The 24,706-nt window shown below is 36.1% G+C and overlaps 1 protein-coding gene across 3 annotated transcripts in view; it reads right to left on the bottom strand.

Moving 5' to 3' along the window:
- LOC149780752 (stimulated by retinoic acid gene 6 protein-like) overlaps nt 1-24,706 on the bottom strand; it is a 176,746-nt gene that overhangs the window by 83,982 nt on the left and 68,058 nt on the right. The window contains exons 13-15 of one of the 3 annotated variants that reach the window (XM_089937824.1): nt 19,119-19,247; nt 15,337-15,503; nt 9,028-13,151 (exon numbers count right to left, since the gene is read on the bottom strand). In XM_089937824.1, the coding sequence (XP_089793950.1) occupies nt 12,856-13,151; nt 15,337-15,503; nt 19,119-19,247 (592 nt within the window). In that variant the 3' untranslated portion in view covers nt 9,028-12,855. Of the gene's footprint in view, nt 1-9,027; nt 13,152-15,336; nt 15,504-19,118; nt 19,248-24,706 lie in introns of those variants that run through there. The other 2 variants (XM_089937822.1, XM_089937823.1) reach the window with 2 other exon arrangements.

Here is a 24,706-nt window from a genome sequence, read left to right as displayed (position 1 = left end):
CGCACTCGTGGTATGGTCAAGGTCTGAGACTTCCCGGGACACTTGGTTAGACGCAAAGCGTCTCCTTCCTATGTCCAATTTTGATTTCTTTTGATGCTGCTAAGCGATTGAATATAAAAAAACTTCAGATGCTTTTATGCGTGACCAATTACCAAAACTACCAAACCGTGTTGAAACCGGTATCATTAATCTCGATGAAGTTCTGGAAAAGGTACTCATTGGATTCAGACGCGATTGATCCACGTGAAATTGTTTATTTCGATTCGTATGGACTGGTGCCACCAAAAGAATTTTTAAAATTGTCTATTGTCAATTAGCGAGGTCAAGGATGAACTCGCTAATCTTTTGAGTCTCGCACATGTGGACCAAAATGAAGTCGTCGTTTTTCAGGATAAACAAGGACGATTAAAGACGAGCAATATCCCGTTGACAGATATTATTCTGCGGGTTCCAGATGCGACGGAAGATAATCTAGTGGTCTTTACTAAAAACGGTAAAATTAAAAACTCGGAGGAATCAGTCTTAACACTCATGGAAGAGATAACAGGACGCATCAGAAGAATTGGAGATATTATGTATGGTGATCTCAACATGAGTAAAATACAATTATTAATGTGAGAGAACCAAAAGCAGACGATGATATGGCAAAACAAAGATACGTAGACAGCAACAACAACAAGATCAGAACTGAGATCAACAATCGTTTAATAACTACAGGTGATAGAACGACTGGTTCTCTCAATATGACTAATAATAAAATTACTGGTCTTGGAGAACCAGAATCAAGCGATTAGGCTGCAGTGAAGAAATACGTCGATGATTGCAACATTCCGATGATGAACTCGTTAATGACAATCAATGATCGAATGAACAGATTTTGATCTGAATATTCTAATCAAGTACAATCGTTTATAAATTTTCAACAAAAAAAACGTAATCGGTATTAAACTCTCTGACATCAGAAAGATCACCGACAGTGTGATATATACAGAAGCGTCTAGCTCAGCATTATAGCACCACTAAATAAACCCATCAAACATCGCGCTGAGGTTACCGGTATGTACAGGTTCTCAGTACTCGGTACTACGACATTTACAATATCCACCACAATTTCATGGTGTTATCCACTAACTGGATCCTCTGTATCGATGTTAGTGATGTTGGATCAAAACGACGAGGAAACATTCGTGGTGGAACCCGAAGAAAATGTAGGTTTGTTGTACTATTGGTGTCTTGATTTAGTCGCTAAGCTACCACCTACTTAAAATATAATAAGCCCCCCCCCCCCCATCAATATTCAACATTACAGATACAACCAAGTATGTGAGTGGCAAACCAAACTGAAAAATATCGTTGAGGAGTATACGGTAAAAGTAAAAAATATCGCAGACGTGTAGTTGTCGTTGACATAATTGTGTATGCAGCATCCGCTGTTATCGATGGAACCGGTGTATTGCTATCAACAAGAACAGTGACACCACCAGCAGTTGAAACAATTTGTGTTTTAAATGGAACACCAATTGCTAGTGCTCTTAATATCATCACCAAAAATATATACATGTACAACAGAGGCGTAGCTGGGGGGGGGGGGCAGGGGGGTACATATGTCCCCGGGCGCCAAGGTACAGGGGCGCCAAAATGAGGCTTACAACGTTACATTATAATAAGTAAACAAGGGTAATATTAAAAAATGTGATTAAACGGGGAGGGGGCTGGGGCGCCAATTTTATAGTTCGTCCCCGGGCGCAAAATATCATAGCTACGCCTCTGATGTACAAATACAAAATTGCATGAGTATACAATAAAGTTACATACAGCAACGCTAGCAAACGCCAAATTATCTTTGTTGATATCTTCAGGCCTTAGCGATGGAACAATATCAGAGACTGAGTTCACATAAATGATAAAGATTTACAACGAAGCAATTACTGTGTCAGAATCTACGAATGATTTAGTAAATCGGGATTTAAAATCATGGGCTTTAAAATAATGTCGTTAATACAACACCGTTGAAAACCACGATAATATCAGCAAGCTCAACCAATCCTGAGTTCAGCGTTAATTTTCCAACTGCAATTCCAGCGAAATAAATGGCACTAGCACAATTAAGAGTTTATCATAGTTTGGCCAAATATTATATCAAATTTATTCGATATGAAGCAAGCAAATAATTCATTGGTATTTTCGTATAAAAAGTAAACCAGATGGAACTCAAGACTGGATTATTGTGAGTATACCTACGGGTACCTTTCAAATCGAACATATAAATAATGAATTCCAGCGCAGAATCCAAAATAGATTTCACTGTTCACTAACCAACACTATCAGCCGGGAGAGAAATAAATTCGCTAGATCATTCCGTGTATATATATATATATATATATATATATATATATATATATATATATATATATATATATATATATATATATATATATATATATATATATAGATATATCAATCGTCAATCAGAAGTGTGTTAGGATGGCCAGAGACAGCCCCCGTTTATCAAGGGCCATGAAAAATACAACGTGTTGATTTCTCCACGGACAAGAGAATATTTTTAGAACTTCCAGAATATCGAAAAAGAGAACCATGGAGTTCTATATAATCTTATAATCTACTTTCATTGTGTCTGATGGTACAAAGCTTCATTTAATTAGAATTGGTTTTTATTACGATAAGTATAATAATAAAGACGGAATCGTCAAAAAAGATGTTAATGATTTTTCCGACATCAAGTCAGAATACAAATGTGTGCTTGATCAACTGCAAAATTTATTTTCAAGCGTCACAGAATGTTACAGCGGCGATACAAAGCAGCAGATTATCGCAACAATGCAACATTTAAACCCGGTTATATCCGACCTTGAGTCTGTCAATAAAATTATCATTGAAACTGTAACTGACCGTGCTGATAGAGTAGTTCATGTCCCGACAATTAAATAATTATTCCTCGACGCATATGTAATTACAGAAGAACAATTACCAACATTCATAGTACCAGAATTTAACGCAAACGAGCTAAAAAAATCACTTAACGACATTATCAACAAAATATTTCCTAAAATTGTTGCCGCATGGAAAAAAATAACCCCGCCATCAAATATTATCAAAAAAATACCAATGATACATACGGTGGAGGTCGTCACATTTCACCAGGAATTGTTAATATAAAATCAACGATCGCAGTTAATCTTGTATGTGATGCTATCGATGGAAGCTATCAAGTAGATCTTGATAACAGGAATATATTTTGTATAAATTCACACCTCAGGCACCCCTTGGATTTTTTATTGTCTCAGAATCCATTAATCCGGTTTATCTGCGATGTCATGATTCGCTATTGTCACGGATTCATTTCAAACTTACTGACCAGACCGGAAATTTACTTGATTGGCGATATCAAGTTTTAAATAAAAATCTATATTAAGATCGGAAAGATCTTTTCGTAGAGGATTTTGTAAAATCTGTTTCCGAGTCTACGAACTCATAAACAATTATTCCTTGATTTAGTCAAGGGGTACTAAATAATGTATCAACACGTGAGAGTTTTTATATACAACAAAGAGATACTCGAAAGTGCCGTGAGAACAATATTGACAATTTCACGCACAGTAATTATAAATGAATACGGTGATGAAGAATGTTTGTTAACGCAGGAACAGTTAAATGAGGTACAGCGAGAACATATTCTTACGATAGTGTGGGATAGATATCAGATTCTAAATTATGCACATTCTTGCATTGAATTTGATCAGCTTAAAAATATTATAATCTGATTCTGTATAAATGTTATTATCAGAATGAATATAAATATCAATGCTAAAGTCATTTAATCTGATTCAGAATAAAAATCTAACTTAATAAATTTGATGGGTGTATTACCCATAATTTTTCAGATTATCAAACAATTTCTTGAAATTGATGTACCCCATTATTATTTTGGTACTCAAAATAATAAGAATCTCATCGAAAGCAGAAAAAACAAAAAATTGCATAATAATAATTTCACAAATACTAAATAAATATATCATAACGGAATTTGTTTTTAATGATTCTCGTTCAGATTACTTAATTTGCTGGGGCAAATGGTACTCAAGCTCGTAATTATCAGTTAGATCTCATAATTTGCTGGGGTAAATGATATTCAAAATAATAAAAATCTTATACCCTTGACAAGGACAAGGACAAAGGCAAGGCATAATATTTTTTTTAGATAATAATAATAATTTCACCATTGACTGTGTCAAGAACAAACAAATATTATAATCTGAATCAGAAGAAATATTACACGCTTTATTATTCGGTGTTAACACCTTCATTTTCACAATTCCTTAACACTTTCACTTTGTTTAGCTGCTACTGACATTGTTTTCACAAACACCTCGATCACTGGTGACAGAGCTTTCTTTTTCACTTTCACCAGTGACATCATCTTTTTCAATTGTCTTACACGTGTTTTCACAATCTTTTTTGTTTCGTATTCTTGAGATAATGCTGATATAATTTTTCCAATCGTGTCTGCGAATGATACGAATTGTTCAACTTATGTATCTTTGACTGTCGCCAAGGATTGTAACATATATTGTTCAATCAGCTTAATGAATCTGTATTCTGCTGGAAGTGTATATCTATCTTCAAAATTTCGTTGTTGTAATGATTCGAAATCACAAATAATTTTCCCAGTATCAGAAATTTTTATACCAGTATTTTGTAACCTTTTAATTGCATAAATAATAGCATTAATATTTTCGAAATTCATTATATAATAATTAAGGTTAAATTAAAAAATATTTACACAACACATAGTAGCATATATACAGCATTATATCAAGCTATTTACATCTTTATATACAATATTAACTATAGTAGCATATTTACAGCATTATCAAGCTATTTACATCTTTATATACAATATTAACTATAGTAGCATATTTACAGCATTATCAAGCTATTTACATCTTTATATACAATATTAACTATAGTAGCATATTTACAGCATTATCAAGCTATTTACATCTTTATATACAATCTTAACTAGAGTAGCAAATATACAGCATTATATACAATCTTAGTTCTAAGGACGGCACAACATGTATCAAGCTATTTGCAGCATTATATGCATTCTTAGTTCTAAGGAAGACAGAATACATATAGTAGCATATTTAAAACAGTATATCAAGCTATTTACATCATCATTTACAATCTTAGTTCTAAGACGGCACAACATAAAAACGGGAGAGGAAGCAAGAAACCTGACAGATTCAGAAAAATAAGGATAACGTTTCTAAAAAAAACCCAACCAAAAAACATTCATCAGTAAATAAAAATTATTTATAAGGCACAGGCTCTACCTGACATAGTTATAACTTACTCCAATGACAAAGTCATTGACGTTGAATTTCTCTGTCTTACAGTAGAGTTATATTTCAAAAGTAAGTTATATTTTGCTTGTTTTTCTTTGACAATACCGATTTGGTTATATTAATTACTACATGATGGGAACAAAAGTAACCAAAAACAATGGCCATTCATAAACGAATAAGGTTGTAAAATACAGGCGATAAATTGTTAGTTGCTCTATCTTTACCAGACAGAGTTAACTCCCTTAGTCCAGAGTGTTTGTTTCTAACACAATCGGGATCTACTAAAATATTATTTTTTGTTTATATTTCTTCGAATGAGCCGATTTGGTAATATTATTCGCGACAAAGTGTACCGAAGCTGAATAAACATCAAAATATTTACCAGCCGCATTTATTGATTGAAATATTATTTCTTCACCGGTCTCTACATTTGTAGATTTAACCAACCAGGGAAATTTATTGTATTTCCCAGTACCACCAAATTTGCTACTTTTACTCTGTCTGATAGCTCGAAAATCACCCAAGTAATTATATTTCGGATCTGAATTAATATGGTCGATCACAAAACCTTTTTCCATTAGCCAATGAAAACATTTATAGATAAATTGTATGACAAACATACATTTTATTCCCCCGTCATTGAATTTGAGATAACCAATATTAATGACATTACCGATTGGTTTTCTAGTCGACAGTTCCTGATTACACCATCTCGAGATGCTTCATAACTTTCGATGATGGGATGTTTCACTAATTGATTTTGCCCCATTTTCATATAAAATAATAGCATTTATCTAAATAATTATTTTCAAAATCTGGCGAGATAGTCTTTAGCGTTTTTTCATGACCTTGTCATTGCCTGCGTTATTTCTTTTCTCATAATATCGTCTTAGCTCTCAGTATTTTTACCACCACACTGCACACAAAACTGCTTTTCACCCCTAGCCCCAATACCACATTTCAAACACGGTTTTGGTCCTATCTTCGCACGCTTTGTAGGTAAAGTCATATAATTCGTTTACGCAAGTTTTGTTCCAAGGAACTGAAGAACCGATCCTTAGCCAATTACAGTTACTCTTGGTGTCAGTAAATATATATATATATATATATATATATATATATATATATATATATATATATATATATATATATATATATATATATATATATATATATATATATATATATATATATATATATATATATATATAACAAACTGACTACGAACAGTACAAAGCTAGTATCTAGCTAGCATAAGCTCTTTCTACTCTTAATGAGTCTTTTTCAAAGGCAAATACAAAACATAGACAAGTCAAATAAATAAAACAGACAAACCGTTGTCTTTGTCAAACTTTACATGACTATGACTTGTTGCGGATGCTGAAATATATTTTATATTGACCTAGAAATCGATGAGCTATAGCGTCATCTGTTATTTTATGTAAATTTATGTACGCGCAAATGATATACTGGATATTTCATTGTTATAGTTTTAATTATAGGTTATTGGGTGACTGATAAGCAAATTTGGAGAATCATTTAAAAGATAATACTTTTTTGTCTCGCCATATGATTTGTATTCTTTATATATATATATATATATATATATATATATATATATATATATATATATATATATATATATATATATATATATATATATATATATATATATATATATCTATATCTATATATATATATATATATATATATATATATATATATATATATGGAAGAGTTTGAGGAAATTTGCGACTAAATCCTCTAAAGCTGGATTCGATCTTGACAGAAGAACCCCTGACTTGCCGAGGCGAGCTCTGGTTGATCCGACGAATAAAAAAGTCTGATTGAAAGTATTCGTAGCGCAAAGAATAATTTTCGCGACGATGGCGCGGATCACATGTGTTCAACATTCAGAATCATGCGCGACACCGAAGGTGGTATCGATGCTATAATGAATGACCAAGGAGCGGCGACGATTATTAATTATCTCGACAATCAAAGATATTATTTTAGAGTGAAATTGATTGCGAAGCAACACGATACTTGGATTATCCGTGACAAGCGCGACCCTCTCCGTCTTCACACTGAAAATGTTGTTACGTTAAATAAAAATTCCAAACCAGGAATGTTGACTGGTATTGACAAACTATAGTATGAAGGAGCGTATCCTGCGACCGTAGTTATTTATGCATTATATCCGCTCATTGATAAACATAGTGTTAATATCTATGAAATTTACGAAACTAAATTGTGTAGCTGAACGAGTAATGGAACATTTTACAAACGTGATACTTGGAAATAAGCTAACAGATCTATGACTTGAAAAAATACACAAATGGGCTGAATCAGTCAAAGATAAAGGAGCTACAATATATGATGTTGCTAAGTTAGAAAAATTACTAAAATTCCCAATAATGGTAAAAACAATAACAGGAGAAGTATTAAATGAGCCAAAATATGTATAGAAACCAGCTCCGATAAATATCGTTGATCATAATGCGAATGCTTGGACTTCTGCTATAATAATATTTCCAAGAGATAGAACTGTTAAGTTTTATAACTGTGGTATGATCGGTTTTATCCGAAATATCAGTAAAATGGATCCTGTATTCGTGTGGCTGTTTCAAAGTTTAGATGATGAAAACTATGATCAGTTTGTACGACCTAATGAAGATATTTATCGTACAGAAACTCTCCACGAAGAAATGATAAACCTTGCGTTGAAATATACCTATGCCAATACTAAACAATTACTGAGTAATTGTTTCACCGTTCCGTCAGTTTCTGCTCATTTCGCTAAGAAGGAAAATTCATGGAACCCAACACGGTTGGCATTTCTTAAAGAAATACAACGCAGTTGTGTCGAATTCGGACACTGTGGATTGTGGAATACCAGAAACGATTATAAGGATATTATCTCTTTTGATATGGTTGCATGTTATCCCGTAAGTTTTCTCGGTATGGGTGAATGTTCGGAATATTTTAAGCGATTTGGACATCCAACACACGAGATGACCGGAGTATCGATTAATGGACCTCTGCCAGATTTTGATATAACTGGATTTGCACAAATTACTTCATTCAAGTTTGCCGAAGGTCTTCATCCAATTCTCGCTGTTTGGTTTGGAAAACATTTTAGCGAACGCGGTTTTCTCCATCAGTTTTATTACGGTATACGCTTTATGTAAAAATTTCAATATCGTTGATTGTAAGTGAAGCAACTGTATCATTTAGTCCACAGAAACAAGTCTGGTTACCACACCGAAAGAAGTATTGTGATGACAAACATCCTGATATAACAGACTTTTAGAAAAAAAAAATCGCAAAAGATCTTGGCAGAAAAATAATTGGCAAATTTACCCAAGGAGGTTCATATGATCATAAACGAGATTGTACAAGATTAATTATAGATGATGTTGAACTAGATTTTATAATTGTTGATACAACGAAGAGAAACACATTTATAAGTCGAAGTAATGTTAATTTATTGAACATAATTAAATTAGGTACAACTGTGAGTTACACTGATGATGAGTCACTGTACTTTATTCATATAAGATCTTAAATGTTTGCGTACATTTCGATACATTTATTATCGATGATAAACAGATTTCCTGATTCCGCGGTTAGAGTCGCCACAGATTAATTTGATATCAATAAAATAAAATACAGGATTGCTAGAACAACTATTTAACGGCCCTGATGCATCATGGGGCGAATGGAGAATATAACAAGAAAACATACTTAGTTATTGTCGACGTTGAAATTAAGGATATTCATTTAAGAAATAATCAAATATCATAATTATCATCAACACCATTCGTATATGATCCTGTGACCAGACATAAGACTGTTTATCTTAATTGAACAGATGGTTCTGGTAAACAACACGTGTGATCGAATTATTTTTTGGACTTGATATAGTTGTGTTAACCGCTACACATAGACTCGCCAGAGAAATGAACGAACGAGGAGTCAAATCTCATACTGATCACAGCTTCTTCCGATGAAAGGAAGATACATGGACTCCTGAACGAATGGGTGAAAAATATATTCCAAAGATTATTATCTGGAATGAAATATGTACAGTGTAGAAGGAGGCATTACAATTATTTCGTGATTGGTTGTTGAGAAAAAATACTACTTTGATAATGTGTGGCGATCATGGTCAACCGCCACCTTTTGTTGGATCATGCACACATAAGTGGCTGAAAAAGTTCGTCGATTATTACAAAAAAATAACCGATGATCATAGAACGCTTGATCCAGAATTAAGAGAGCTTAATCAAACTATAACCAAATAAAATTCATTGTGAAATAATGCGTGATATAACTCCAGGAACCACCATGAATGATTTTTGGAATTTATAGAGATGATCTGATAGTTGTAAGTAGAAAGATAGTTCGTGGTACACTTCAACAACAATTATTTTTGTTACATAAAGACAACTTTTTAAATCTACATGTACCATTGTGTAATCGACCAGCAGATACTCGACGGCAAAATATCGACGTTGAAATTCCAGAATGCGGTAGCAAACAAAATCTTGTGTTAAATTATATTGTTTTAGTTCATGTGAGTGTTGTTGAGAGCTCGCTAACGATGGACAAAACTCCGTGGACTCTAGGATATGCTATAACGATTCATTCGTCACAAGGATTAACAATTTCTTATACAAATATTTGGATTGTTGATGGTTGTATCGAATGGTCAAACTTAGTTTATGCTGCAGTGTCTCGAGTCAGAAGAATAGCTCAGCTGCGAAGGGTTATTATAGACTTCACAGTAAATAATAATCAAACTACTGGCAATGGTGATGATGTAGTAAGAAAAAAATCAGCTAATTATCAGCAATGTGATAAAAAAATAAGCGCGACATTGATCTCGATGCTGATTTTATCATGACTCTGAAACAACATCAGAATAATCATTGTGCGAGCTGTAACAGAGTAATGTTGTAGCAATATTTAAATAATAATCAAAGACAATTTACCGTAGATAGAATTAATAGTAGTCTTGGTCACACACGCGAAAATGTGATGCCGACCTATCTTGAATGTAATCGACGTCGAGGCGCCAGTTCACAAAAGTGAACGCGGTGGTAATTGTGTGTCTTCAGGAATTACCTGTAATTTTTCACGTACAAATCCACGTTGAGGGGCACTTGAACCATGTATGTAGATTGCATGTCTACTCGTGGATCTTACCACACTGGAAATTGTATGTGTCATCACACTCCAAATAGGATCAGTTGCTTTTTCTTACCACCTTCAAGTTAACCAGGTTCATATAAATATCTTCGTCACATTACCTAGTACTGGTTGTTATGCGAAGGAGTCCTGTCGTTGTATTTGTGTGTTTTTGTGATTGCATTGATGGGTTTCATAAAAATTGCACGAGTAATTTCATTATTTAACGCAGCTATTGCACTTTGTAGTCTTGCAACCTATTCACGAGATCTCAAATATTTCTGAACTTTGTTCAGGGATATTTTCTGCGGATATTGATATCCAAACAATCGCTCAGCAAGTGTTCAATTAAATCGTTCAACAATTGCCTGATCGCGATGAATTGCTGTATGTCGTCGTCTGATTTTGATGATATGTTTTTTTTTTTCATCAGAGATGATATTATACCAAGAAATTCCTTAGCAGGATCAACCTGTAGAAACTGTGGCCATCGTAGACCACCATGTGGTCCGGATCCTCGTTGATAAATAGGTTCAAAAGCAGATGCAACTTCAGTTGCTGTTTTGGTTGATAGTGGTTCTGATTCTTTATATCTACTTGCAACGTCAACGACAGTTAACGCGTATTTGTATGTGCAGGCTTTATCTCTATCTGTTTTCATAGTATCATGTGGTAAAACCAAAATATCTGTTTGATTAACCTCATTAGGAGTGCTGAAATAAAATGTGTGTACTGAATTTGTTTAGGTGGTGGTAAATATATTTGCCATATTGCCTGTCGTGCTAACCAATTTGAAGCAAAATAATGTGTGACATTTGCTTGTTCACCGAGCGTATAATAATCGCTGCTATACCCCTATAATATCCTCTTGGGTTATAATAAATCGATTCCATAATAACAATAATAATACTCGGTTGATTAATTACCGGCCCCTAATACTAGTTTACCTTTCATCGTGGATTTTACTAGGCAGCTAGCAAGCTTTTCTCTAAGAGATTTTAAAAAGAAACGGGATTTAACGAGTGAATCAATTTGACATCTGCAATATATATCGTTGCTGTAATTCTTTATTTTTATACACTACGTCATGAACGTGACATGCTTGGTCAGTCGCATTTATTTAATACTCTCCAGGTCTTGATTGATTTCGCTCGTCAAGTCGGATATCAAGTCGGGCTCCAAGACCACAATAATTATATCCAGGAAGATGTTTTTCTCCTGAGTATTTCGTCCATGGAGCTCCTGGTAATTTTCCCAGTGAAGCAGCGATATCACCGCCAGACACTTAGTGTCCGGGGATAAATTTGTATTTTTTGGAACACATTTCACACACTTGCTATTGTTGTTGTTAATTAACTTGTGGGGGTTGGTGCTATACATTGAATACAATTTAGATCCATATTATTTATTATATTTGTACAACATGGATGTCATTTATTTTTCAGCGACATGAAAGCGTGAGCCAGTAAGACATCATCCAGCGCTACCAAATTCTATCAGAGCAATTATCATAGGTCAATCTGGGTCTGGTAAGGCGCAACTGTTGCTTAATCTGATAATGAGATGGCTCACTTGGGGTAAAATATATTTAGTGGCACCATCCGTAGATGATCAGCGATGTTACGATGTGCTTAAAGATTTTAATGAAAATGCAAAATTGTTGGACGAGGATGGTAATGATATCATTGATTTTATCACCGATATTGATGAATCCCCATCTGCAGATGACCTCAATGGATTTATTAATAATTACGTAGTATACGATGATGTGATGCTGGATAAACAATCAAATCCAGCTCGAATATTTTCTCGATGCAGACACAAAAACACAGACGTGATTTATAATACTCAACGATATACACAAATACCTAAAGTGATCAGAGATAACTGCATTATTTTTGTTGTGTTTAATGGAGTCGATTAACATACTCTGCGAAATATTCATCAGACTTGGTGTTCAGGGGATATGCATATGATTTAGTTCAAAAACTTCTTTTCACGTGCTCAAGCTACCCCAAACGGATTTATCACGATAAATTTACATGATGCTCGGTCGCGATATCGTGTAGGTCTTGATAAAATGTTTAGTTAAGAAACAGCAGCAGGGAGGGTGACGACCAACAATGAGTGTCGGGGTTGGTAAACGAACACGTATACAAATTTGAAAACACAAGCGACAAAGATAACGTAACAAAATGAGCTAACCCAATTAGAGAAAATCGCGGTCAGTTAGAGGCTTCGGTTTGACGTTATTGACCTTGTATTTTCATTTTTTTCTTAGGAAGTTTTATTTTCAAAGAAGACTTGCTCCAAAATTGGACTGTTCTCCCTCCCTGGTGCCGTTCTCTTTTTCCCGCTTTTGATTATATAAGTTGTTCTGTAGAATAGTGTACGCTTTGAGCCACATCCTTTGTGCATTGGTGGTCGTCTTGAGACGTGACGGTGGATTGGGTCGTATTGCACCATAATTAATCATGTTGTCATCACTCTTTTGATGCACGTGGTCCAGAAGAAGGTCACAGAAGGTCACAAGCACAGGATGCTGGTGCGCTTCTTCTAATCGGAGGAAAGAAATGTAACTTGTGTAACCTGAAAAAAAGGAAATGCAAGTTGTCTCCCATTAGTGTAAGCAAACTACTCTCCAACTTGGGTAGCTAGTCTTGACTAAGAAAACCCACCAAGAAGAGCTTACGAAAGTGGTCTTCATGATCACAACTGTTCCCAGCAACAACAGTTTGGTACAGGAAACAAGAATCTGGCACTAAGGTACTGCAGTCACCTACAGGTAATTATGAAAATCAGTGTTTTAATCTCGTTCTACTCCAAGAGTGACCACTCGGGTGGCCTAGTTGTTAGAGCGTCCGCCTCGGATGCGGGAGTTCGCGGGTTCGAACCCCGGCCGAGTCAGAGCAAATACTTAACAAATGGTACAAACAGTTGCCTCCATTGGCGCTCAGCATTAAGAGGTTAGTGTTAGGACTGGTCAACCTGGTGTCAGGATAATGTGACTGGGTGGGACATGCTGCTACGTGTCTGCGGCGTGATGTCCCAGTGCTAGACATCACTATAAACTGTCACACTGCAGACATCCTAGCGATATGACTGAAGAATTGTTTAAAGCTACGTTAAAAATCCAAAATAACACACACACACACACACACACACACACACACACACACACACACATGAGATCTATCCTCGTATTGAAAACACGTGAATGACAGACAAAATAGGAATTTTGATGAAGATATTATAAAAACATACATATGATGGAATAAATTATGTTTCTCTTTATTTTTAGAAGTAACCAATTTGTCCAAAGACTGGTATACCTGATATGTTACCATACGGACCACAATATATTTTGGGAAAATCTGCACATCCTAAATAACAGGGGTTAGCATCTAGCTCCCAAAGGAGTGAATTAAATTTGTCAAGCATGCCTTGGCGACGTTCAACAAAGTAATTTTTTTTGCGTCTACGTGCATGTTCGTCCATCCATCCGATCACATTCTATATTACGGTCAGTTTTATTGTTTTAGTTTTCAATCATGCTCAGTTTTACAGTAGTTGCTTTATTTTCTAGCGAAATAAAACGTGGACTCTACAGTGGGATATTCTTATTGGGATATTTTCAGATAAACTGTGGCCTAAACGGAACATTCTAGTTTATATCGTTTCTAGTCCGAATCTGAATTAAGTATTTGTTTCATGTCTTCATTTTCTCGAGATTTCTATAAAATGCTATTTTTGCCACGACACCTGTGAAGCATTTTAAGTTTCTTACTGTAAAATGTAACTTTAAATACTTTTGGATCAACGTAAATTTTGTGCCCTGAGTTTTCCAACGCCACTTATTTGAGTTATTTGGAAATAAAAGTAAACATCGCTTTAACTTCACTTTTAGTTCCTTAATTGGTTGCAGATTGTATGGAATATACAAGCGATAATGACTAAATCAACCCTCATTATAAACACTTGCATGGTATTTTATTTTGATTCAGAATACATCACTAGCTCACTATAAAGTCCTTCATTATAACACGGTTCTTTTTATAAAGCTAATTTAGTCAAGGATCACAATTCAGTATGTAGCAGAAAAGCTATAATTATCATATACTTCATTATAAGACGGTATACTCCGTCACTCCCATGGAAAGAGTACTGCATCGCCAAAAACAAGCTTAATGTATCAGACAATGCGACATTAAGTTGAAGGAGTGAGATTTTGAGATGGTTCGAAGTTTTTTGAGAATTGTCTTCACACTGAGGGATCACAGGCATGTGTCACAAATCCCAAGGCAACAATCTGCTAAAGAACTCAACAAACTCTTCTCCATCTTAATACTTATACGGTTTCCTAATAGACCGAAGAAGTAAATAATGTGAAAATGCTTTATAAAACATTATTTAAATTTATTATCATCATGTGATAACAAAAGATTTCATGAAAAATGAACAAACTTGTACCTCGAATGCACATAAACAAAATTCTAAATTTTCGCTGTGGGATATTTTTTTAAGAGCAAGATTGTGAGCCAAGTTTATCTTTTACGATAACGTTTTGCTTTACATGAAAACAAGTATTAGGATCACGTCCAAGTCTTTACCTTCAAAATGAATATTTTATTCAATTCTAATCTGCAAATGTACACATGTTTGCATCTACTGATCATGGGCACTTCAACAAAATTCCACAATGTACAAAGAAATTCCACCAATTTCAAAATCAATAGAATAACATGCAAAACGGATACATTCGCCATTTGTTTACCTTTATCAAACGATTCATATCCAGGTAAAAGACAACATCTGTCCATTCTGCCAAGGAAAGCTAGACCTAGCAACACACTACGACCGATACGGTTCATCAAACATCCAAACAACCCCAGAAAAATATAGAAGAAGAACAAGAAGTATGAAACGTTGTGATATGCCTTCCTGCAAATAAACAAAAGGAATCAATGTGGCAGTTTCTACAAGATAAATAATTGCATCTAGCTGAAATGTTTTCACATTATTATATATTTTTTATTTAATTCCGCGATCGGAATTAAAATGTAAAATATTGACAAAAGCTTGAAGATTTCCGCCACTCCTCGAAATATGGCCAAAAAAAATTTTTTTAAAATAGATTTCATGCATTTTTATAAACATGGGAATAACTTGTTATGAACAGGATGATAAATCTCTAAATTTGTAAACGTTCTTGTCAGAAATATTTTCTGGAAAATTAACTTGGCGGCCACACACATATTTTAGCTTCTCTGCCTAAAAGGCCAAGAAACTAATGGTATGGCCCCATGCCTTTCGTCCGTCCTTCTTTGTGCGTCGTGCCCCATACGTCCGTCCTTCGTGCGTCATGTCCGATGCTTCCGTCCATTAACTATTGCTTCTTACCACTTTTGGAGTCCATGTTTCTTGTCCGATTTCAATAAGACTTGGAATATGGGTTTATATCATCAAAATCTAGGAGGAGTTTGATAATGAGTGAGATTCGTATATAATAATGATCATTTTGTATCTGATTGGTTGCGCGTGTCATCCAACTGAAAGTCAGATTTCTGATCAGATAGTGATCAGACTTGCAGTATGGGCTTATATCATCAAATTCAGGGATGGATTCGATATTGAACAACGAGATCTACACATAATAATAAGATACTTTTACATCCAATTGGCTTAGCTCGTCACCACTCTTTGGGCCCTCTTTCAAGCCCGAATCTGATCAGACTTAAAATAAACCCTTTCATCATCAAGATCTTGTAAAGTTACCACTTCAAAGGCTATAGTTCTTATCTTGCTGGATAAAATTTCCAATATATCCTTATATCAGTACGATATCGGACCAGTCAAATAATGCAAGCACGCTAATAAAATGATCATGCATCATACTGGCTGAGCTTGGTACCTCTGATAAGCTATGTTTTATCAATATTTTCATTAACGTTTTGGGCTTATAGTCATAAACTTGGCTGGGTTCGAAAATGAGCGAGATCCAAGCATATTAAAATTTAATCTTGCATCTGATTTGCTGACCTTGTTGCCACTCAGTAAGCCATATTTCCGATCCAACTTTGATCACCTATTTTTGGTTTTCATTAAAATAGTTCGTTTATCCTTATGTTTAGCATTGATTTGTATATGAATATCTCGCCAGAATCTCTCTCTCTCTCTCTCTCTCTCTCTCTCTCTCTCTCTCTCTCTCTCTCTCATCGAGATGGAGATAAGAATGGTATGCTTGCAACATAAATACTGCAACTGTCATCTTGACCCCCCCCCCCAATTCCACTTTTCAGCACATAACAGATATTCAATAATTAGGATCAGTTATCGTCAGTAGTTTCACTAGATTTACCGTCTGCATCTACTGTCTACTGTCTTTGCTTATCTATACCACGTGATCAAAGCGTCCATTCGTGCGTATGCAATAAACTATGGTAAACCCTTAGTGCCATATAACGTAGCTTGCTCTGAAGTTATTGCAGTTCTGTTATTCGAAAAACATTTAGATCAAGAATAATCAAATCCTATTACGATCATTTGAACCCGTAAGACACACATACTGCCTTCATAAGAGACATTATTCTAGTGCAAATGGCTGCTAAAACGTATGATGTTCCAGTTACAACTTTACAAACATAATCTATTCATGCAAATCATTTATCAACCGATGCTGAGATTAGCTATAAATACTTAAGAAAAATTTATTTGGCTTCTGATTAGGTTTTGGACTGTGCTTAGAAAAAGGAAATGCAGATTCAATTACAATCAACGGGCCCCATTAAGCTTTCAGTGATTGTACAACGTTTTAGGCAAATGGCCGGATTTAAATGTTTGCAAACAAAAACCAAAGATGATTGAAATGGCAGTAGGACAAGCAACTGACCACTACGTTCGTGAGTTGTAAATGATTCTACCAAGTATAATCTGAAGGAAAAGAAGAAATGCAATTTATAATATTGATGAAAATAGCCTACACATGGACCATAAAGCTGCCAAGATTGTTTCAGGATCCAAGTACAAGACTTGGGCAGTTGCATCAGGAAAGTGAGATGCATTATCGCACTCACAATACTGCTTTTACGTATTGAAGAGATCCAAAGGTCAGAGGACGTTCGTAGTATAACACCACATATAAAAGGAATTTTGACAGTGAAATGTGTAAATAAGGCAGATTTTATGCATGTTATATAAACGTTTACTTCTAAATCGAGACCCAAAACATTCTTGCGTTGTTTCTTAACTAATTTTTTGTGATAGATATGAATGGGCACTCCATCGAACACAATTTAATTCTACCCCGAATGACTCCTCACGCATAGGACAGGGGAGAATATTTTGACATATACATTTAAACTTAAATATCACGCTAATCGTTGATCGCATCGAGTCGAAACTGTTAGACATTGCATCAGAATTATGCTTAACAATTCAGGGGTAAATGATATGGGATTCTCAGGTCTACGTTTAAGTTATGCAAGTCAAGTGATCTATATCAGGGTCACATGGGCGTCTTACTTTCATTACACTATTTATTTATTTTACAAAAGTCTTTTTTCTTTCATAAATCAGTATTTTAACTTTGTACCCAACAGTGGCATTTTATACCACTCTACTAAATTCAAATTTATTTATATTTTGTCAAGCAGACTTACTAAATCTAAAATTCGTAACACTTGATGTTCATTTCCGGTCAAGTCAGACGATATGAATTTTCTGAGTATAAACATCGGTTGAATATATAAAGTTTTAATCACTTTGGACCTCAAACATATGTTGGAGAGTGATAATATGGGTTAATTGTTATGTCTCTTATTTTTGGTTAATTACAGGCTGGGATAAGCTGCCTGAGCATATTTTGTTTTAAAACTCTGATCTACGCTTCCCAATTTTTCCATTTGCAGGACAGATAGTGAGTAGCAAGCAAATATTACAAAGAAGTCAATCATTGAAATTTTACCGCATTATTGTCCAGTAAAGAGTCAAGATGTTCACTTCCGTCGTTTAACCAGTTGACTTTGACCCCTATAGTTAGGCTTTTGCAAGTTTAGTCGGCAACGCGTGCATTAAGTGTGCGACAATTAAACTATTTTGCTTCTTTAATGTGTTTATTGGAGACTTTAAACTGGATTACCAAAACGAGGGAAAATTTCATATAATTACATATGAGGTCGTATGATTGACACCAAATTGCCCACGGCAACCGCCCATATATATTCCGAAACAATAAACATCTCCGATCACAAAGGATGTATTCCGATGAACACTTAAGAAATATATTATTTTGTCTCACCAGATTTTTATGTGATGAATATATATATATATATATATATATATATATATATATATATATATATATATATATATATATATATATATATATATATATATATATATATATATATAAGATTGAACCCGATTTGTAACAAACGTGTTTTTAATCATCATTCATTCGACACAAATTACAATGCTGCATTACTTAAAAGACTTTTGTATCACTAGCATCACTAGCACAAAAACAACAACAAGAAATAGTACCCAAAAAAATCATACCTGTTATCCAGTGCTAGAACAGGGTCTGATTTCCCATCATCAGAGTTAGTTGCAATCTTCTGAAGAAATACTCTATGACACATCTGGTACTGCAGGTAGAATATGATCAAAGCTACCGCTATACCTGGTCTAAAAAGAAGAAAATTTTCATAAGTTGACAGTTATTACTTTAAGCTACCGTTATACCTGGTCTAAAAAGAAGAAACTGTTATAAGATGGCAGTTATTACTTTAAGCTACCGCTATACCTGGTCTAAAAAGAAGACACTGTTATAAGATGGCAGTTATTACTTTAAGCTACCGCTATACCTGGTCTAAAAAGAAGACACTGTTATAAGATGGCAGTTATTACTTTAAGCTACCGTTATACCTGGTCTAAAAAGAAGAAACTGTTATAAGATGGCAGTTATTACTTTAATACACGTATTTTGCATTATTCATTGATGACAGGTTGTAATCTGGAGTCAATGTTGGCGGCCATATCAATACCTGGGAAAAGGATGGATGCCAAATGCATATTTTGTTAATTATTACTTCACGAACTGTACAATGGTGAACATGATTCTTTCATACAGTATGGAACATATTTGACTAACCCATTATTTTCATTTTCGTGAAAATTTGCCACTATTTTCCATGGATGAAATAAGTAATTCCCAGATGTAAAAGAAAACAAATGTAAACATATGCATTGCGTCCTACTCTAAGTGCATTTCAAGTTTTGATTTTTATTTAAATAAAAAGGTTTGGTTTGATTAAAGTACAGGAATCCACTAACTCAACTAGGCAGTGAGTATGTGTCCCTGCTCATTTTTTGTGTGACCTAATTTAGTCTTGTTATATCATCCTGAGTACGTTAATCACAGACTAAAACGGAAACATTTTGTAAGAAAAATGTAAGAAAAACTGGAAATCTCTGCGAAGCTAGTCATAGAAATATCACATGCATGACGATGTGTTCTTTAAGATCTGTTTTATTAATATCCACACGTCCAGAAATATCGCATTCGTGACGATGTGTTCGTTAAAATCTGTGTTATTTCTATCCAAACGTCAAGAAATATCACAAGTGTGACGATGTGCTGCTAATCATCATGGTCTGTTTGATTTCATCCACACGTCCAGAAATATCGCATTCGTGACGATGTTTTCGTTAAGATATGTCTTATTTCTATCCACACGTCTAGAAATATCGCATTCGTGACGATGTTTTCGTTAAGATCTGTCTTATTTCTATCCACACGTCTAGAAATATCGCAAGTGTGACGATGTGCTCATCATCGTCTGTTTGATTTCTATCTACACGTCTAGAAATATCACATTCGTGACGATGTGTTCGTTAAGATTTGTCTTATTCCTCTCCACACGTCTAGAAATATCACAAGTGTGACGATGTGATGCTACTCATCATGGTCTGTTTGATTTCATCTAAACGTCTGAAAGTATCACATGTGTGACAATTTGCCCATTATGATCTATTTTTGTTTTTATCCACAAGTCTAGAAATATAAAAAAATTTTTATTGATATTCCTTCTGAACGGAAAGTAATATATGTCGTCCCTAGACCACCAGTCCTATTTCCGCGAGTCTCGCATGAGGCAAGGGGTGCCTCATGGCGCCATGTTCAAGAATATGTCTCATCGTCCAAGCTTTTTACGTACCACGGAACAAAAAGGAAAACATACAGACCGCGACTGGCACAAAATTGTTGTTTGAATCATGGAAATAACCATTTCCAGCCGTGGCTTTGTTTTCCTTATCACCATTGCTTGCTGACACTGTTTTTCTAGATTCTTTATGCCTGCCATGCTCCGATTTATCCAGTAAGTGCGTGTTTCCAAACACCACACCGTCGAACTGGAAAAAAATCACTGTAGGTGTTTTACTTGAATTCCAAGTCATCATCTGCTAGTAATGCAGTGCACCTATGTCTCGTCTGCGTCGCCAAACTCATAGCGAAATTTGCGTAAGAGGGTCCACATGGCTGTACACCAGATCATTGAATTATTTGATCTTGCTCCAGTCTGCTTGGATACTCTTCACGAAGATTTCACTGGTGTCAGTGTCTTCTGTATGAAGAACGCGTTTGGCACCAACAACTAAGTTACTTCTGAGAAACTCGAGTCTGGTTAGAATCGCTTTCTAGCATGACTCTTTGCTTCGCAGTTTCAGTCAATATAGGCGTATTAAACTGTTCGTTGTACCGCTGATGGCTGAGATAGGTTAGTTTGAGAGTGACCTTGCTAACTCTTCTAAGAGGAGAGGCAATGGTATCGTTATGTAAGAGCTTCATTTATTTGTACAGTTCGCTCAAAGACCCATCAAGGCGGCTCAGAACTGTGGGTTTCCGAGTAAATAAAATGATGGTGAAATGCACAATCCCTTTTTGAAAAAGAAAAAAAAACTTAGTAGTACTAGCAGTTAGTCAGCTGGTATGGCATCGGTAGTACCAGTAGTTAGTCGGTCCGAATAGTGTACAGGAACACCTGCGTTTCCCAAGTACAGAACACTCGCACCGAAGATCACAATGTTGTTTAAATGGTGTTTTATATGGGGGCTTCGATGATTTTCATTTACCCGACGTTGCCCTTGAGCAACAGTGATCTTTTTCAGAGAATGACAGTGACGGCTTTGTAGTTTGCAACTACAATCTGCGACGCGATATTTTAAGTATACAACATACTACTTGACCAATTTGATGTGTTCGACGTTGAAGTAGTAGATATGATAAAGGTCAGTAAAGTCCTTCTGGCTTATAAGGAGTCATGAGTCCATGTATTGTTTGCTTCTAATGTAAATGAGTATTTAAGAGTAAGTGCGGGCTACGTTGTTGCTTGCGTTGTCAGAAAGGATTTCGTTGGAGGGTTTCTTATGGTCTTTTACCCCAGAAACATAAAGTTTATCAAATACCTTTGGATTACACTCGTGGTTATTTAACCATGTCACATCCTGGAATGCAGCTAATATGCGTGGAAGTGCGGTAATGACCTGCTGAGCGACAATTTGCCAGGAAAACTTTCCGTTAATAACCGAGAGCTGGGCTTCTGTGGTATTGGCATGAAAGGCCAATGTACTCATGCCTCCCTAAATTAATTTGAGCAGCTTTGTCTCCGCCACCAGCGACTGCATCCAAAAGGCAAGCTTTAAGAGTGCGACCCTACTTTGGGCTTCAGCAATGTTGCAGAAAATGTCGCCATCGTCGGTATCTTAATAAACCCGCGCAATTGTGTGCTTGGCGCAAAAGATGCCTTTGCGCATGTTCCCGGTAGAAGCCGAAACTATGTTACAGTCGGTTATCATAATGTGTGCAAAATGACTGCACGCCGACTCGGAGAAGAATGCGTTGCGGGGATGACATTGCAAACTGATAAGATCATTGCAACTTTTCAGCCTCTAATATACTTAAAGCTGTCATATATTGGTGTGGCAAAAGAATGTTTCCTAGACACGAATGCTAATTTTTGTACCTTCGCCCCTCAGGGCCGTAATCTGTCGCTAGATTTCCTGGTTCATAACGTCTTTTTAATAGTTACTCGTTGGTAGGTTTAAAACCTTTGAGATCGCGCTATTGTCGATAGAAAACATAAAGGTATTGTTTGAAGATCGTCAAAATGATAGGAGCAAATGTTCGGTCAGCTGCTGTAGACTCAAACTGAAGCCAGGGCAATCTTGAGGTCGCATCCCATGGGGGCCACCACTGACTTGAGAAATAAGATGTCAAACGTCGGATTTTGTTTAGGTTCCTGACACCATATGTCTAGGTCGGGGACAGTATGCGCTTGAATGGTCTAAAGCCTGGCCGATACGTCCTCACCTATTGGTTTAATATTATTCCGAACGTACCGTTTGTGTCCATGTATGTATGTTGCCGTTCCGACAGTACTCTAATATGAGTCATAAACCTCGCCATGAACGTCTTTAATTAGCGCTCTAAATGTAACGTTCTCCATGATATTATCCTTTATCAGGCGGTAGCATATGGTGTCTGTTTCATTGGCTAGCTAGAGGGACGTGTTACTGACCCAAAAAGACTATCAACATTTCGAAGCGTTTGGTAAGTTCGTCCGGGCCGCTGTATCAAGGGATCGTGGTAGCATTTTTAACTGCATGTTGGCCAGTTGTCTTCTATGTAATTTAGAATTCACCGTTTATCTTCCTTCAACATCAGCAGGTCTTCTTAGTTTTCCAGGTATCTCATCCCATGCAGCTATATCGCACGTAACTCCATATACTGGCGTCCTTTTACTTTAAACTTCTGAGGTTTTCTGTGCATGGATGACCTATACTCAGGTAAGGGTGGCACTGACAAGCAGCATTGATACCTTCAAGCAGCCTTTCCAACGCCGACTGAGGTTCAATTACGTTGCCATGGACAGCCTGCAATACGCCTCGAACATACTCGCGGATCTAATCGACGGCCTTTGTTACGTGGGCAGTAGCCTAAGCGGTTGCGTTTACTGGTTTGATCAGAGGTGAAAAGTACTTTGCGAATTCGAATGTGTCATCCTGTACGCGTTTAGCATATCTCTAAGCTTGATACGGCGGGCCACATACTCCGCTAGTATTCGTATCTTGTTTATCACGCTTGCCATTTTGGTAAATGACATATTTCGAAACAGTTAGTCTTTAAAATAATGTGTAAGAATTTAATCTGACACAACACACGCCTTATAAAGGCTAGCTTAAAACTTTACTGGGCCTATGCTGGTTAGATCTGTGGTAACGCAGCTGTTGGGTATGGAAGTTCTCTCGTAAAAGAAGCGACGATACTCGTGCCAGTCCATGCCTACAGCACACAAAGGGCCACCATGCTCGGTTTGCCTTGAACTACCTTTGGTATCTAATGGCGTGGCGCTGAGCCAAGTACAAGTCGGCTCTCTGGTGTGGATCGATGCTGAAGACACACTGTCATAAACGATGATGTTGTCTTGTCTGCACTCTAAGTCATCCTTGCCTGAGATCTCGTCGATTTTGGAGATAAACGTCACAAGATCTTTAATGGCGACAAGTGCTTTGCTCGGCTTTTCACTCATGGTCTCTACGAGCATTTTGGCCTGCTCTAAAATGGCAGCGTTGTTGATTTTCAGCAGGATGTCTCACTTGTGTTCGTCAGCTCTGGGTGCAACTATATACAGTCAGTTCAATTTCATCCAGCGCGTCAGCAGGTTTAGTAGCAGCTGCGTCTTTCCAAGGCTAATGAGCAGCAGCTGTATTCAGTATGCAAAAGTGTCCAAACATGTGGTGGAGGTGAAGCAGTTTTATATCTTAAAAATCAATGATGTCCCTGTTATTAAAGGGTCGCTAAACTTTTAAAATGCTCACATATCGTCTGAGATGTAGACAAACGACTGAAAAAGTAGGCGGGCACGAGGTTCACTTCATCATTGGGAAACAATACAAGGAAATTTCGCGGTACACTGAGTCAAAGGTCCGCCATCGTAGCACGTATTGCTGTTAGTCAACACGACAAGGCACAAGTACGCAAGCAAGACGGCAATATTTCTGCCAGCCATAAAAAGGTGCCGGAACGTCATTCTCTGAAGTGGCTGGACGCAGGCTCAAAAACATGTGCAACGCAACAGTGTCAA

Source organism: Sinohyriopsis cumingii, chromosome 16 (assembly GCF_028554795.1).
Source record: "Sinohyriopsis cumingii isolate HCF-2022 chromosome 16, ASM2855479v2, whole genome shotgun sequence".
NCBI classification, from domain to species: Eukaryota; Metazoa; Mollusca; class Bivalvia; order Unionida; family Unionidae; genus Sinohyriopsis; species Sinohyriopsis cumingii.
This window is presented reverse-complemented; position numbering and strand designations above follow the sequence as displayed.